General features: G+C 32.0%; 1 protein-coding gene across 2 annotated transcripts in view; it reads left to right on the forward strand.

Moving 5' to 3' along the window:
- LOC129226081 (SWI/SNF-related matrix-associated actin-dependent regulator of chromatin subfamily E member 1-like) overlaps nt 1-15,089 on the forward strand; it is a 32,583-nt gene extending 17,494 nt beyond the window's left edge. The window contains exons 10-14 of one of the 2 annotated variants that reach the window (XM_054860669.1): nt 871-1,040; nt 3,745-3,846; nt 11,128-11,421; nt 12,930-13,083; nt 14,861-15,089. In XM_054860669.1, the coding sequence (XP_054716644.1) occupies nt 871-1,040; nt 3,745-3,846; nt 11,128-11,421; nt 12,930-13,083; nt 14,861-14,883 (743 nt within the window). In that variant the 3' untranslated portion in view covers nt 14,884-15,089. The remainder of the gene's footprint in view (nt 1-870; nt 1,041-3,744; nt 3,847-11,127; nt 11,422-12,929; nt 13,084-14,860) is intronic. The other variant, XM_054860671.1, reaches the window with a different exon arrangement.
- The last annotated feature ends 204 nt before the right edge of the window (nt 15,090-15,293 follow it).

Below are 15,293 nucleotides of genomic sequence, written 5' to 3' on the forward strand. Positions count from 1 at the left end.
TTTTATTTTTGTTTCAACTGTGTCCACAGATATTAATGATATGTTTATCATAGAACTCTAAAATGCAATTAAAAAATATTTTATCAAATATTTCTTTTGCAAGCCGTTTTTATACCTTTGATGCCTTCACTTTGAGAATTGCGATCTCTTTGCATCCGCTATGGAAATCCGATTTTTTGAATTTTTGATGTTTAGTACGTTTTGTTAAGAAGTAAACAAATAAAATATCTTTTTATTTTTGTTAAAATCACGGAATTTATAAGTTTTAAACGGAATTCAGTGCTTTTTAAGAGTTTCGGATCAAAAAGTTAAATGCTGAACCCTCGTCTGAATTTTATTTATTTATTTATTTTTTTGTTACAATTATTTTAAATGCTGTACAGAAATATTTCTAGTATAGTTTAACATAATGTAGAATGGTGGATAAATATTGCTACTTGAGGGAGCGATGCCCCCCCCCCTTCACCAAATACTAAAAAAAACACCCCAGAATGATATTCTCAACATAAAAGAGGAAAACACTCTACTTTAAGTTTAAATGATGCAGTTTGTACCCGCTCTAAATTCTAAAATTTTGATTTAACAAAAAAAAAAAAAATTTTTTTTTTTTTTTTTGCAAAATTATTTGAGTTTTTACAAAAATCATTCATTTTTCACAAAATTATTTTATTTTCCACAAGAAACGGACCCTGTGAAAAATCCTAGACAGACCCCTGGTTTATAACATCCATAAAGTGCTAAAATATGCAATAAAAATAATTTTTCTATTGCCAAGCATTCGGACTCCTTAATTCTCCCTAACTCTCATGATATGCTTAAATTTTTTTGAGCATTAAAATTAACAACTTTAATGTCTTAACTCTCTGATAGAATTGGATGAATTCTCTGTGAAGCATTTATCCTCTGCAAGATATTTGCGAAATCATCGTCTCATCAATGAAATCTTCAGTGATACTGTTGTTCCAGATGTGCGATCTGTCGTCACAACCGCAAGGATGAGTGTTTTGAAAAGACAAGTTCAATCCCTTACTATGCATCAAGTAAGTTGGTATTGGAGAGGAGTTTTGATGAGAAGAAAGGCTTACATAAATACAGCCGTTGTTCATTTTAACGACCCCAAGGGTTCAAAGAAAATCGGTCGCTATAATGAAGGGTCACCATAACGTTAATGTACAAAATATTATGTTTGGTCATATTTAATAACAGTGGGACAACTTTTAAAACTGTGCAACATTTTTAAGAAGAATCAATGTCCTGTAATGTTTGTCGCTGTAACAGAAGCGTCGCAGTGATGGGGGGTTGTTTTGAAGAGCGTCGACGTTACATTAAATAAGTAAAAAATATGCTTTTATTATTATTACATTCACCAAATAAAGTTGCTTTTATTGTTGTCCTAAATATTTGAGTTTTTATGAAACCATAATAATTTAGTGCTAGTGTGATGTGGATTTAAAACAAGCGCAAATATTACTTTTAAAAAAGTTTGTAAAATAAGTTAACAAACAGTACTTGCATATTATAGCCTTGAACTCATTGTTAAAAAGAGCATAACGAAATGAAGATCAGGTGGAAAGATTTTTCACAATGCATCTCTGGGTTCAAAATTGGTTGTTGTTAGTCACATTTTGCTAACAAAAATTTTATTTTGATGACTGAGATTTTACATCTATTTGTCATTTCTGACACTTAACTTTTAATGAAAGTAAGCCAAGTGTACTGTATTTTATTTCTTTGAGTCCTAATGAAAATAAGGATCTATCCACAATACATTGCCAATTTGCAAAACATTTTAAATAGAAATTGGTTTTTAGTAACTGTTTACCACCTTATCCATCGTTCTATCAGAAAAGCTGGGAGGTTTTAAGATATTTTGTAACAAATGTATAACTGTCATAAACTTTAGCTGTTGATTGCTCTGCTTAAGCATTATGATTTAAAAATTACTTCTTGGAAGAACATTTTGGTAACCAAAATAAAAAAAGCTGGGTGCTGATGTTGCCCAACTTTCATGTTTTAACTTCAAATCCTGATATGCCTTTTTTCCTGAAAAAGAATGACATTACTTGCTTTGTTCCCGATCTTCTCAGCAGGTTTCCTGCATTTTAGTACATGGTTTGTACATATTTTGAAAACTATGAAAAGTACTTTGAAAAAATATTAACAGGTGCATAATTATAAGCACAACATTTTAGCAGCATACTTTTATAGCACATCTTTTCTGATGCATTTTTAACTGGTACTTAAAAGAGCTATTGTGCTCCTCTTGTGCTTCGCCAAAAATGTGAGACACACAATAAGTGCAATGGCACTGCTGCTTGTTGCTATAGTGAAGCACGTCGTAAAAAATTTATGGAATGCAAAAATGAAAATTTTCGCTTTATGTAAAAAAGGAGCTCATGAAATTTGTGCAGAAAAACTCTCTTGTAATAAGTGAGCATAAAAATATTTTTGTTGATAAAATTTACCGTTTCTGTAACAGAGTTAATTGAAAGCAATTCTCTTATTTTTCAAAAATGAAATAAAATAAAGATAGTTATGCAAATTATTCCGCATTTTTGCATAAGGAAAAGAAAATTCTTCAGCACTCAAACGATTAATGTACACAGTGTATTTTTATCAAACAACTAGATTTTACAGGAGGAAAATAGATTATTTTGTTAATTTGAGACATTTTCTCTAAAAAATATTTTTAAAAATCATTGACTTGACATTAAATTGACTGATTTAGCATTACAAATTACTGTTGCGATAGGATAAGTCATTTTTTAAAATTTTATTACCCCTTTTGGACAAAGTTTCCATGAGAAAAATGAATTTTACATGTAGAGACAAATACAGAAGGAAATTAAGTGCTGAACATAACGTAAGACTTAAACTGTCAGACAAGACATTTGAGCCAAACTTTGATAGTCTTTCTTTGTTCCACAATTATTCCATTAAGACATTTTTCAAAGTGGGCAGACATTCAAAGAATTATTACTGGGTTTGTTCTGTTGAATTTGTAACAATGTTTTAACTATCATTTTAGCTTGTAACAATGTTAGTACTTCAAAATTTCGTCATTATCATTTTTCTTTCTCAAAAAATTAAAATAAAAAGCTCCCAAAATTTAGTGTCTGTGTGTGTGGGGGGGTTGGGGGGTTGGGTGGAGGAGGTTCTTGTCACTTAATACTTAGTGCACAAAGAGTTCACTAAACTGGTACAGATTTTGGAAGGGGTTCACAAGGCAAAAAAAGGTTGGGAACCGCTGCCACAGGTTATACTTCATATACGCCGTATATAGCGTATACCCTCAACCTTCAAAAATTTTCATATTATGACATATAATGTATATGATGGCATACACATATTGTGCATAATGGATTACTGGGAGTATACCTTCAGAAAAATTGATGGGGACATCACTGGTTAAGATTGTATAATGCAGTGTAATTAAATGTACAGCAACACATTCTAAGAATGCAAAAATAATTTATAAAAATAAAATCAACTGATTCTGTAAAAAATGATTTTGTTTAGAAAACAAAATAACTTGATTCAAATTGAGCTGATTCAAATCTATGAACCCTGATGTTAACTTTTATCTGTTTACCTTATTTCTAGCTCAGTGCATTTAAGCAATTAATGTAAAAGTGTTATGTCACTCTATTCTACTTTGTTTTATTATTAATTTGTTCTGTTATAATTTATGCTTTAAGTTAAGCCTCTTTTTCTACTTTTTTCATTAAAAAACTTTCTTGTTAGAAAAAATTAGAAGCAGAGCTGCAGCAAATTGAAGAAAAATTTGAAGCTAAGAAAAGAAAATTCTTGGAGGCAAGTGATACATTTCAAGAAGAACTGAAAAAGGTAGTATAATTGTTTGTTTGAATGTTCAGAAACTACTATGCAAAAATTAAAATTTTGCTGGATAGCTTTTGTATTGAGAATGAAATCAATATTTGTTGGTACAATTGATACTTAATACAGTAGGCGCCGCTTAATGTGATCAGGATTGATAATATCATTCGCTTAATATTATCAGAATCACAAAATCCCAGGACATTTGCGTATCAACACATGTTAAAATAGTTAGATATTGTAATCATTGTCTTCGTTTATTGTTATCAATTTCTCATAAACTTTCAATTTTTTCTCCTTATTTGTTCCTCAATCAACAGAAATATAGAGGTAAACCCTGATAAGACTAATTTTATGTGTGGCATTTTGTCCTTTTCAATAGCAATACAATCTTTTTTGGAATGAAACAACAGAAAATTCGTTCTCAGTGAACATAGAATCCTCCTTAGATGTTTTTTGTTTGCACAAGCAGAAATTCAGTCGTTGGACATGTTGCAAGTGGTAATCCCCTCCCACTTTGAGATAATTAATGTAGCTTCCGGGAGAATAAGTTCCCTTCTTATCAGTCAAAGTTCACTCTAAACGATCAAACATTTTAGCCATAAAGAAAAATCACAATGATTTAACTGTCAAGTTAAAAATTGACAATTTAAAATTGTTAAGCTATGAGCTTTTATAAATGCTCAGCTTATTAACTTTTAGTGGAAGCTCAACCAGGACGTGTGATAGTTCTTGAAAAAAATGTCTTATGTCTTGTGCAATATCAAGAAGAGCCAAAGTTAAAAATAACTTGTTTATTATGGCTGTGATATGTACAATGACATGTTAAACGAAATATTGAGAATACGCTCTTTTACTAAGTAGCTCATTATACTTTAAATGACTTCAGGGCCGATCCTAGCAGGTGTGCAGAGTGTGCACCGCACAAGGGCGGCCGAAGCAAGGGGCGGCCGCAGGCCGCATCATATAGTTCTTTTAATCAAGCGAAATTCCTCAAGAATTTCTCACAAGATAACTTATTATAAATCAAATAAATATGCTAAATTTTAAATGTTCAATTATCAAAGTAAGTGCCAATTTCCCGACAGAATTGCATAGTTAAGGAAAAATAGATTGTTAGGGAAAATTTTTTCATTTCTCTGTCCATCAATATCTACTCTTTACATACATGCTTTATTTGGTTGCAAAATTTGTGACAGAACCGGTAATCAAGCATGGATACAGGGGGGGGGGGGAGATAAGGGAAATGGCCTCCTCCTGAAGCCTGAAAGGGTGTCTTCTAAAAGGAGCACTCAGGGCCCAGAGCGGCCACTAATGTTTACCCCCCAAGCTTTTATAGACCTAAACAATGAAGGCATATTTTATATATTATATTTTAAAAAAGCTATACTGATCAGATACTCTCGCAACCATTTCAGACAACAAATTATGTTTTCAACAATCGCAGATGCGTAGAGAGACAGTGGAAAATTGTGACTCCCCTGAGAGTCAAACATATATGAATGACGAACTAAAATTTTGTAGTTTTGACGAACTAATTTTCCCCCTTTACAGCATTTTTTTCGAATTAAAATCACGAATGATCTGCCCGGTTTCAGATCAGGGTTCTTGCCTCGGGTAGTAAATTTAAACGTAACTCCAAAACAAAGATCCAAAAGGATGCCATGACCTCTTTGACGAGACTAAAGAAGGCTTAAAATTGCGTTTTTATGACTTTAATTTCGGAAAATTTTGCTGTTTGAACCACCGATCTTAAAGGACCCAATTAAATCTCTGATTCACCCCTTCCACCTTAACTTAATCAAACATAGCCTAAAAATTTTGGCTTTAAAATCCAAAATGTGTTTTCAGAGGACAGACCCTTCTTAATGTCATCAAAATTTGCTTAATGACATTTTTCGTATTTCTTCTTCGAAATTTTTGCGATTGAGGGCCCCGAAATCCAACATTACTACCCTCAAACATTACTACCAAAGATAGTCTCAGTTAGCGTCTTTAGAGAGGCTCCTAATCCCACTCCCTCAGTTTGAAATTGACTTCAGTTCCAAAAACAGTTCGTGAGGGTCAGTGGCGGATCCAGGCGATTATTTAGGGAGAGGCCATTCGAAAATTTTGAGCAAACTCCCCAAGGTCGAGTTTAGCTCCATGCCGCCCCTAGGCAAATTTAAAATCTGCCGCCCCCTCCCTCCCTAAAAGAAACAAAATATCCTTGATTCAAAAAAACGTAAAAAAGTGTTCCCTAAATTCAAACTGTCAAACTTATGAAGAAATGAATGGCGTTTCATTTTCTGAGATGCCCCGATGAAATGATCACAGTGATCTCCCAAAAAAATTTTTATTCGGCAAATTTTGATAACGATTCGGCAAATACCATGATTGAAAAACATTTGACTTGCATAAGATGTGTGAAAGTAATCATTATTAAATTACAAGAAAAAATTTCTTCTGTGGAAAATGAAAGAATGCTAATATTTTACTTTCAAGAAGAACAATTTAATTCAAAAAATGCGTATTATAATAGCAAATTTGCCGCCCCTGAAAAGTTTGCCGCCCTAAGCAGCTGTCTATACTCTGCCTATTGGGAAATTGGGCCCTGATAACTCCCCAGAAATTTTATTAAAATGAAGTTTTAAAAACTCAATTTTCGGGGTATCGAGACATTAGTGAGGCGGTGGATTTAGGAATCTCCCTCGAAAATGTTTCAAAATTTAAATTTCCGAGTAATTTTTGAAAATTAGGAAACTAAAAACGCATTTTGCCTATTTTTGATGATGTACGGTGAAAAGTCAGGTTTCGAGCGCTGGCCCCAAAATACTTTTTGAAAAAAAAAGCTTAAAAACCTCGATGTATAATGACAGAATATTTTGAAGTTAGAAGAGAAGGGGTGCTCAGCTAGCTCTTTAACTGTCCATCCTAAAAAAGCACCTTTAGGTAATGTTTGCTTACATTAAAGGAAGTGTGAAGGTGGTTAGAATCTTTCCTTCCTGGAAATATTTTGCCTTTGAGGCTCTAAAAATCCGATTTTTAACTGTATTTATACATATTTTAGAAAGGGATGGAAGATTTGTGAGCTTCTCTAAAAAACCTCCTTTTAAAGCTATCTTCACGATATAAACTATAGGAAGGGAGGGGATCCTATCGTTTGTAATTGAAGTCCAAAAAAATTCATTTAAGTTGCTTTTAAGCAAGTTAAGTGATAAGGGCTGTTTAAGCTAGTTTCCGTTGACATATTTTCCAAATAAAAGACTTAAAATGCAATTTTTTGCTACATATCTAGGCATTTGTGAAAGGGCATGGGAAAAGGGGTTATCTTCCTAGTTTCGAAATTGAAGTCATAAAAAAGAAAATTTAGGCTCTCTTTGGTCTTGTGAACAATAGGTGTACTCTGAGAACCGCAGCATTTAGAGATCGTCCAAGCGTTTGTAGTTGGAATCAAGAAATGATGTAAAAAATGGAGAAAGATTTTGGAAATAAAAGTTTTGTTTTGAAGATAGGGATATAATTTATTTCCCAATTAAGGCCTATACTTCTTTTTCAGTAAAATACATGTGTTAAATTTTGTTATCTTTTCATATTTTTTTTTCCTTAAAAAAATTCCTACAATCACAAAGTTTTGGGAGGGGCCATGGCCCCCCTCTAGATCCGCCCCTGGTGAGGGTACACTGAACCCCCGCCCGCTCTTTGTCCCATCATAATCAAACAATGCGTAAAACACGATTTTCTGAAAAAACTCTGGAAGAGAACTGCCTGGCTTATGTAACTTTTGACGGCGCTAGGGCATATGCCTATCGATTGTCGAAGTGAGATGAACAAAAGTCTATGGTTGTGTTTTTCAGATATGAATATCCAAAATTATCCGAAAGATCCGCCGAAGCTTCTCAGTTTTGTTAACGTCACCAAAGATAGCATAAAATTATACGCTTTTAGAAATATCCACTTGGGAGCCCCAAAACCCTTCCTTCCCAAAAATAGCCTAAAATGGATTTTAGTTCCGAAAAATATTTCGGTTCGGAATATTTTCGCGTTTTCCCTATCGTTAAATATAGCCAAAAATGGGTTTTTTGAAGGAATAGTGCCGAGAAATTACCGGAGGAAAGCCGCCAGATCCCTTACCGTCACCAAAGACAGCCTAAATTTGAGTTTTAAACTTTAATTTCAAAAACTTTCAATAGGAGATTATTGAATCTTCCTCCCTCTAGCAACGTCAACAAAGATAACCCAAAACTGCTCGTTTAAAACTTCAGTTTCGGAAAATTTTTGGGAAGAGCGCCGATCTTTCCTAAGGTACGGTCACAAAAAATAGCTTCGAATTGATTTTAATTTTGAAAGAATTTTAGGAGAGAACTCCAACATTACTTTTCCCCTGAAGTCTCGAAAAAGTTCCTTAAATTGCGATATTTGACGTGAATTTCGAAAATTTCTCCATGCACCTTGAATATACCCGACTCTTTTCTCCTTGCAACCAAACACAACCAAAGATTACTAAAACTATTTTTTGTACGCCAATTTTAATAATTTTCTGGGAGCAATCCTCCCTCCTCCGTCCTTTCTCGGATGTCACCGAAGACAGACTATAAAATGCATTTTTACGAGTAATAAATTTTGGTATCTATTACTTTCTTCAAAGATATGAATTGTACCTAAGGAGTTTTTTACTATAAAACTTTTCTTCCTTTTTATAAGTTCATCATTCTTGTTTTTTTTACCACGCTTTTATTAGCTTCACCTGTATGTATGTATGTATGTATGTATCTTGTAACGGAATCTTGTAGCTCAAATTTCGCCCACTACCTGCGATCGGATTCTTTTGAAATTTGGCACGCGACATCAGACCCGATGACAATGCAATATTCTGTAATCAAATTAATTAATTAACTCTTTTAATTGTTAGTTTCCTCCAATTTTAATCACTATTTTGGCATAAATCCAACAATGTGAAAAAGCAAAAACTTTAAAAAATACATTAAAAAAATGCTCACAAAAATTATTTAAAAATATCTACAAAAACTTTTAATTTTTCTGCATCAGACAATGTTTCAAGGTAATTAGAACATGAAATATAATTGTTTTTAACTAATTTCATGCCAAAATTTAGGTGAGCCTTCAATTGGAAATTCATTGCTGATCAGACCATTGTTGAACAAAACTTTTATTCAAATGCATCTCAAATTTTCAAAGTAATATAAATATGATTTCCGCAAACATACATCGATGACTCACAGTAGCATCCCATCGGGGTGGCCTTGTCTTAACTTTAAGATATTACTTCGTACTCGTTTTATAAATAATTTCGTCGCCTGATAATTCTCCAACATAAGACTAAAAAACAAAAAATAAAATAATAGTTTAAAAATCTAAAAAAACACGCTTTCGTAGCAAAATGAACTAAAAAGTGAAAAATAATCTTTGGATGATAGTAGTTGACCAATCACTTAATTTTAATGTAATACAAAAAAGCGTGGGGAGCTTCTTATACTGAGCTTTTGAATTTCTTTCATTTGTTGTCCAAGCAAAAATGTAAATAGACAGCACCCCACGGTTTTTTGTATTGCATTAAAATTAAGTGATTGGTCAACTACTATCATCCAAAGATTATTTTTTACTTTTTAGTTCATTTTGCTACGAAAGCGTGTTTTTTTAGTTTTTTAAACTATTATTTTCTTTTTAAAATTAGATTTTGATGTAGAAATTTGTAGAAATATTTATATGAACGTCAAAGATTAGTCAAAATATGCAAATTACTCTTGAGGGGCGGCACACTAGATCTTTGCACACGGGCGGCCGACACCCTAGGATCGGCCCTGAATGACTTCTGAAGCAAACATTCTAAGCCAAAGTATGAAACATTATTTTAAACATATAGAGTTATGATATTCATGTCAAGAGCAAAAAGCCAAAGCTATCTGCAAAAACGGGCAGACTCAACTGAGCTGCCGAAAAAAAACCAAGTCTGACTTGAGTTGAAATTGCAAATGAAGAGAATCAGGCAAAGTGCCGAGAGCTTAAATGCTACTGGCAATTTGCAAATTCTGCTGCTGTGATCTTGTTGCAAGACGCAGAGAACAAATAAGAAAAAACTAATGCAAATTAAGGTTACAAATACTTTTCAAAAAATAATTTACCTTTATTCGTAACAATGGCCCGCTTCTTGCCACAACATTATATAATAAAAAGTAACAATTTAATTTCAAATATTTCAAATTCAGCATCTTGACTTGAAATTCTGTTACTGCTGCAAATATTTATAGTCCATAGAACAGCTGACTTTTTTTTACACAAAAACCAAACAAGTTGATGATACAAGCTGTGGACCCGGGATCTAGTGCCTCGTTCTGGCAAACTTCAAAGAATCCAGAGGACATCAATGTTAAATCGGGAACTACAGCACCAAAACTCCTACATGTATTGTTGAATTTAAACGCTCCAGAATTTCCAGATACATGAAAACAAATAACAATCAATAACACAATATGAGCATTCACACTCAGTGTAATTGAACTTGGATTTTTTTTTTTTTTAAATTCTCATGAAAGAGTTTAAATTAATTTTATTTAAAGGTTTGTAAAAATATCTGCAAAATTTTGTTTTGTATTCACATAATTTAAATCAAACACATTTTCTAGTATTAAATTTCTGAAAAAGTGAAGTCTTATGTCTATATGTTTTGTTCTACTGTTTTCTATTGGCGAATTTGAAAATATTAATTGCTTGATTGTCTCAAAGTAAATTAAACTGGTTTGATCTAAATAAATTCATACTTTACAAGTTCATTTATTATGCGAACAATCTAAACTAATTCTTTTGCAGCTTCAATAAGTGGCACATATTCCGATTCCATGGTGGATAGACTAACACATTTCTGTTTAAAAGTTTTCTTAATGATAGACATTTTACTTCAAATTGAAATTAGACATTTATATTTTCAATATGTGGATGTTCACTAACGCCAACTTGTGGTTTCTTCAAGGAAGACAGGGGGAAACTATAGAACAAAAAATATAGGTGTTAGTCAGCCTCTAGTGGCGGGCAATGGGTTAAAAAAAGTGGGAACAACTGATTTAGTCTAATGAGTGTCTTTTCACTCATCAGACTAAAACATCCCTTTTTTTGTTGTGAACCTCTGACATAGGATGAAAGAAGGAGCAGGATGTATTTCAACTCATTTCATTAGTTTCAAAACTTAGTTTGGATTTAATGATTATAGACATTGTAATGGTTACATTATTTATATTTGTTCCCATCAAACATGTACATACTTTTTGAAACTAAAATTTGAAAAAAATATTTCAGAGATGTACAAAAGCTGTTGATGACGATGCTTATCAAAAAATGGTGGATCGGGCTGTGGAACAAATAAAACGAGACATTTCATCTCGAGACAACCGCTCACGAGGTGATTCGGCTGCATCGACTCCTCAGCAAGAGCAATCTGAGAGCAATGAGGAGAGTACAGAAAAAACGGATCAGCCATTTGCATTTAATTCAGCGAAAAGTGATTCAGATGCCAGTGAGAGTGCTATACAACAGAAAGATAGCCAAAGCATGGATGCTGTGAATGAAGAAGAAGGGTCACCAAAAGAGCAGGTATTTTCCTGGATTGAATTGCATGTATTTTAAGGTTAAATTTGAATGATGAAATGCATCATGCAAGTAAAAATGAATATTTTATCTTGGTGGTTTTTTAAAACCGTGACGTAACATTAAAGGGGATTATAAATTAGATATGTCTGCAGCACATCTCATCTTTTTTAAGGATGAACCGTTTTTGATTTTTTTTGGTTCAAATTTGTATGACTTTTACTACCAAAGATATTAATTAAAGAAGTCAATAATAAAGCTTTTTATTTATTTATTTATTTTGCGATTTTGGCCGTAAAAACATACTTGCACAACTAAAATATTTGTACTAAATGAAAGAGCGAAATTTTCTTGGTCTGATGGAATTGGTTTGAACTTCTACATTATTAAGAACTGGAATTATGTAACATTTTTAGCTGTTTTCTAAATACAATCTTAGCCTTTATTCACATGATTAGTCACAATGTCCATCTAGGCCGACAAAGAAAGAAAGCTCAATGATTTAAAGTTTGTATCTGTTGCCAGTTTTTATTTGTTAACAAATAAAATACTTGTAATTCAGTTCAGTATATAAGAAAGACTTTAAAAGGACTTTCAATTTTCCCTTTTGATTCTGCTTTTGTGACTAGCAAATTTTACTAATTGTAATCATCTTTCTTTTTCGAGGCTTCCCATGTCATGTAGAAAAAAATTTAAATTTCATTCCAATTCTGACTGGCAAAGTTCATCTTGATATAATATTGGCAATCAGGGTCATGATTTTTTAATTTAGTATTAGTTCTTATTGTGCAAGGATTTGAAAAATTCTGATTTTGTTTTTATGTTCTCGTAGTGAATTTTTTTTCTAAAGAAAACTGTAATTCAATACTGAAACATTTATTAATACTGAAACATTTATCAATTGAAGCAGCTTTTGAAACTTTTGATAGTTTCAATAGAAATAATCTTTTCAGACTATGAATGATTTTGAATACCAAAAAAATAAACTAACTAGATTTGTGATGAAAGATACAAAATGTAAGAATTTTTTTTTTTTTGGACATTGTCAGAAAATCTTGACATAAGTGGAAGAGTTCTTTTGAGAAGAGCCTCTGTCCTATCTACTTTTTAATATTGTCCTTGGAAGAGTTATTTGTTATTCTCGCCCTGACCGTTCAAGCAAAACTGTTCAAGGATTTAAAAAACTTTAGAAAATGGATAATTTAGGAATGGGAAAAGTATTTTGGTGCTATGTGCCAAAAAATGCAATGAAAGTATATTTTGTGTAAGCACTATTCCGCATTGCGGTTGACATCACATCTTAAAGAGATTTCATCCATTCAGTCTGGGTGAACTTTGATGAATCTTTTCCAGTTGGGAGTCTCCTACCTGTGCAGTTTTCAACGATAGCACCTGCAGACTTTTCTCCGGAATCTCATCATTTGCACTGACTTTTAGTACCTGATAACATTACATTATGATAAAATAAAACCTGTATTTAGTGATCTTTACAAATCTAACAATTTTTATTTTAGAACATGGCTACTTTTAATCGATTGAATTTAAGTTCAACCCAAGAGAATACCAATATTCAGCAAAATTCAGCATCATTTTCTTCTAATGCAGTCGGACCACAATCGCATATTCCAGAATCTCATCAACAACCTATGCAGCCAAACTACTCGGATGGTAATTTTTAGTTTAACATTTTTATTCATTTCATCGTTTAATGACAAAATTAAAAAAAAAAAAAAATGAAATCAATTGGCACATGAAAAAGGCAGAAATGAGCAACAGATCAGTGAGTTCCTATTGCATTTTTAAAAATATTCTGTGTTGCATCAGCATTTCTGTTCCTCTATAGTCGATTTCAGTCATTCATTTTTGCTTGCACACGTTTTTTTTGACTATCTTTAGTTGCAAAAAAAAAAAAAAAACATGAAATCGATTGTTTTTAATGTAACTATTATTGATTCAATGCTATTGAAACTTTGAAGTTTGGATACCTTATTGTAATATTCATTTACTTTTATATATTCTAATAATACTTTTATATATTCTATTTTATCAACGTTTTCATTGATAAATCCAAAAGTTGTCTGATGCAAATATGCAATAAAAAATACATACATGTGTAGTAGCATGGTGCAACTTGTATTAGAAATAAGAATTTAAATTTAGGTGTCACAATGACACCTAGAATTAGTTTCTAGGCTTCATACTGAACAATCTAGGAGCCATTTTTATTAATTCAAATATATAGGAGAAAGGGGGGGGGGGGAGCACACATGTGAACATGGCATGTTTTACTAGGATAATGTCAAGCAAAAAATCTTGAAAAATTCTCAATTAATGGCAGTACCAGACTAACCTTTAGAGCAATGAGCCAGTTAATGTTTCTGTGGCGATAACTTCTTTGTTTTACCGTGTTATATGTAATTTTATGCTGGCTTTTTCACATGAAAACATTTTAAACTAACTAGTGAGCTAAAGTTAATTATTGCAAACAGTATTATGAACATTCAAGTAAATTTATGAAAAGGTTTATTAATTAGGTAAGGTAAATTAAATGAAGAATTCTTTATTTTTGAAAATTAGTTCTAAGGTTGGTGACGGAGCACTTGTAAACACAACATGTAGGGGTGACATTTATTAAAAAATTAATAATCTAAAAACATTTTTTAAAAACATTCAAAAAATTTCCAAGGCACAAAGGAAAGACAATTCAATCATAGGGACACTTTTGCTCTGAGAAATTGATAATATTTTTTGAGAGATTGATAAATGAAAAAATTAATCATTTGTGCCCCCTTTCCCCTACATATCAAAATATAAAAAAACTTCATCAAATAGAAATGCTGCATATTTTTTTTAATCTGTAAAATATACAGAATAAAATTATTTTTTTTATGAAGACAGTTTTTTTTAAAATTACTTTTACGAACTTATTCTTCATGTCAATCGCATGAAGGGTCTCAATCACAAAGAATCTGGAAAGAAAAGCTTTGATGCAATCTAAAACTTAGGTGCTAAGTTTGCATCTTGGTTTTCAGGAGTAGCGTTTGGAGTTGAACTCTTCAGGCAATTGGTATTAAGAAAAGTAAGTTTGCTGTGCTCTCCCGTGGTTAATATTAGAACAAAAAATCTGTTATTACTTTCCAAAGAAGATGACGTCATTTGAAAGTCTTTAAGCAAGAAAAAAAGGAAAATGAAAAATTTCATACTGTGGCACTATTTTTCCAAACAAGCGATATATCAAATCAACAATTTTTGTCTTGAAAATGTCACTTATAACTGCTTATTTCTAATACTGGGTGCAGCCTGTATGTTAAAGAAGTCCTAAACGGTAAGGGAAACCTTTACAATGAAAATGCAAAATTTTATTTCATATGTGTACTTTTGACATTTTTGATCTTTAAAACGTATCTTTTTGTGTTTAAATTATTATTTTTTTTTTAAATTGCAGGCATGAAACAAGATTCATTTTAATGGAAGGTGGAAAAACCTTGACACTGAAGATCACTTGCATTCAAAAAACTCCCTTGACTTGTTTTTAATTCTGATACTTTTCTTAAATGCAGTTCATGTTAATATGATGTGAAAAAATGTTGTATGAATGTCTTTCTTCTGTCGTACCCAATTTTTATTTAAAAATTTTCTTGATTCAAAAAATAAATGCTTTTGTGATCATGCTACTTTTCTAACATTGTCAGACTTCACACTAGAGGAAAAAATAAGGTGGGATTTCCACCCTAGACAAAATTTGAAGTGGGATTTTTTTTTTTTTTTTTGCATTGCAGTTTATTGCATTAACAGTCTAGATAAATAAATATTTATTTGAGCAAATTACATGGCATATTATGTTGCACAATATTTATTCAGTGAGTAAAATGCTGGCA

The sequence above is a fragment of the Uloborus diversus genome, chromosome 7 (genome assembly GCF_026930045.1).
Source record: "Uloborus diversus isolate 005 chromosome 7, Udiv.v.3.1, whole genome shotgun sequence".
NCBI classification, from domain to species: domain Eukaryota; kingdom Metazoa; phylum Arthropoda; class Arachnida; order Araneae; family Uloboridae; genus Uloborus; species Uloborus diversus.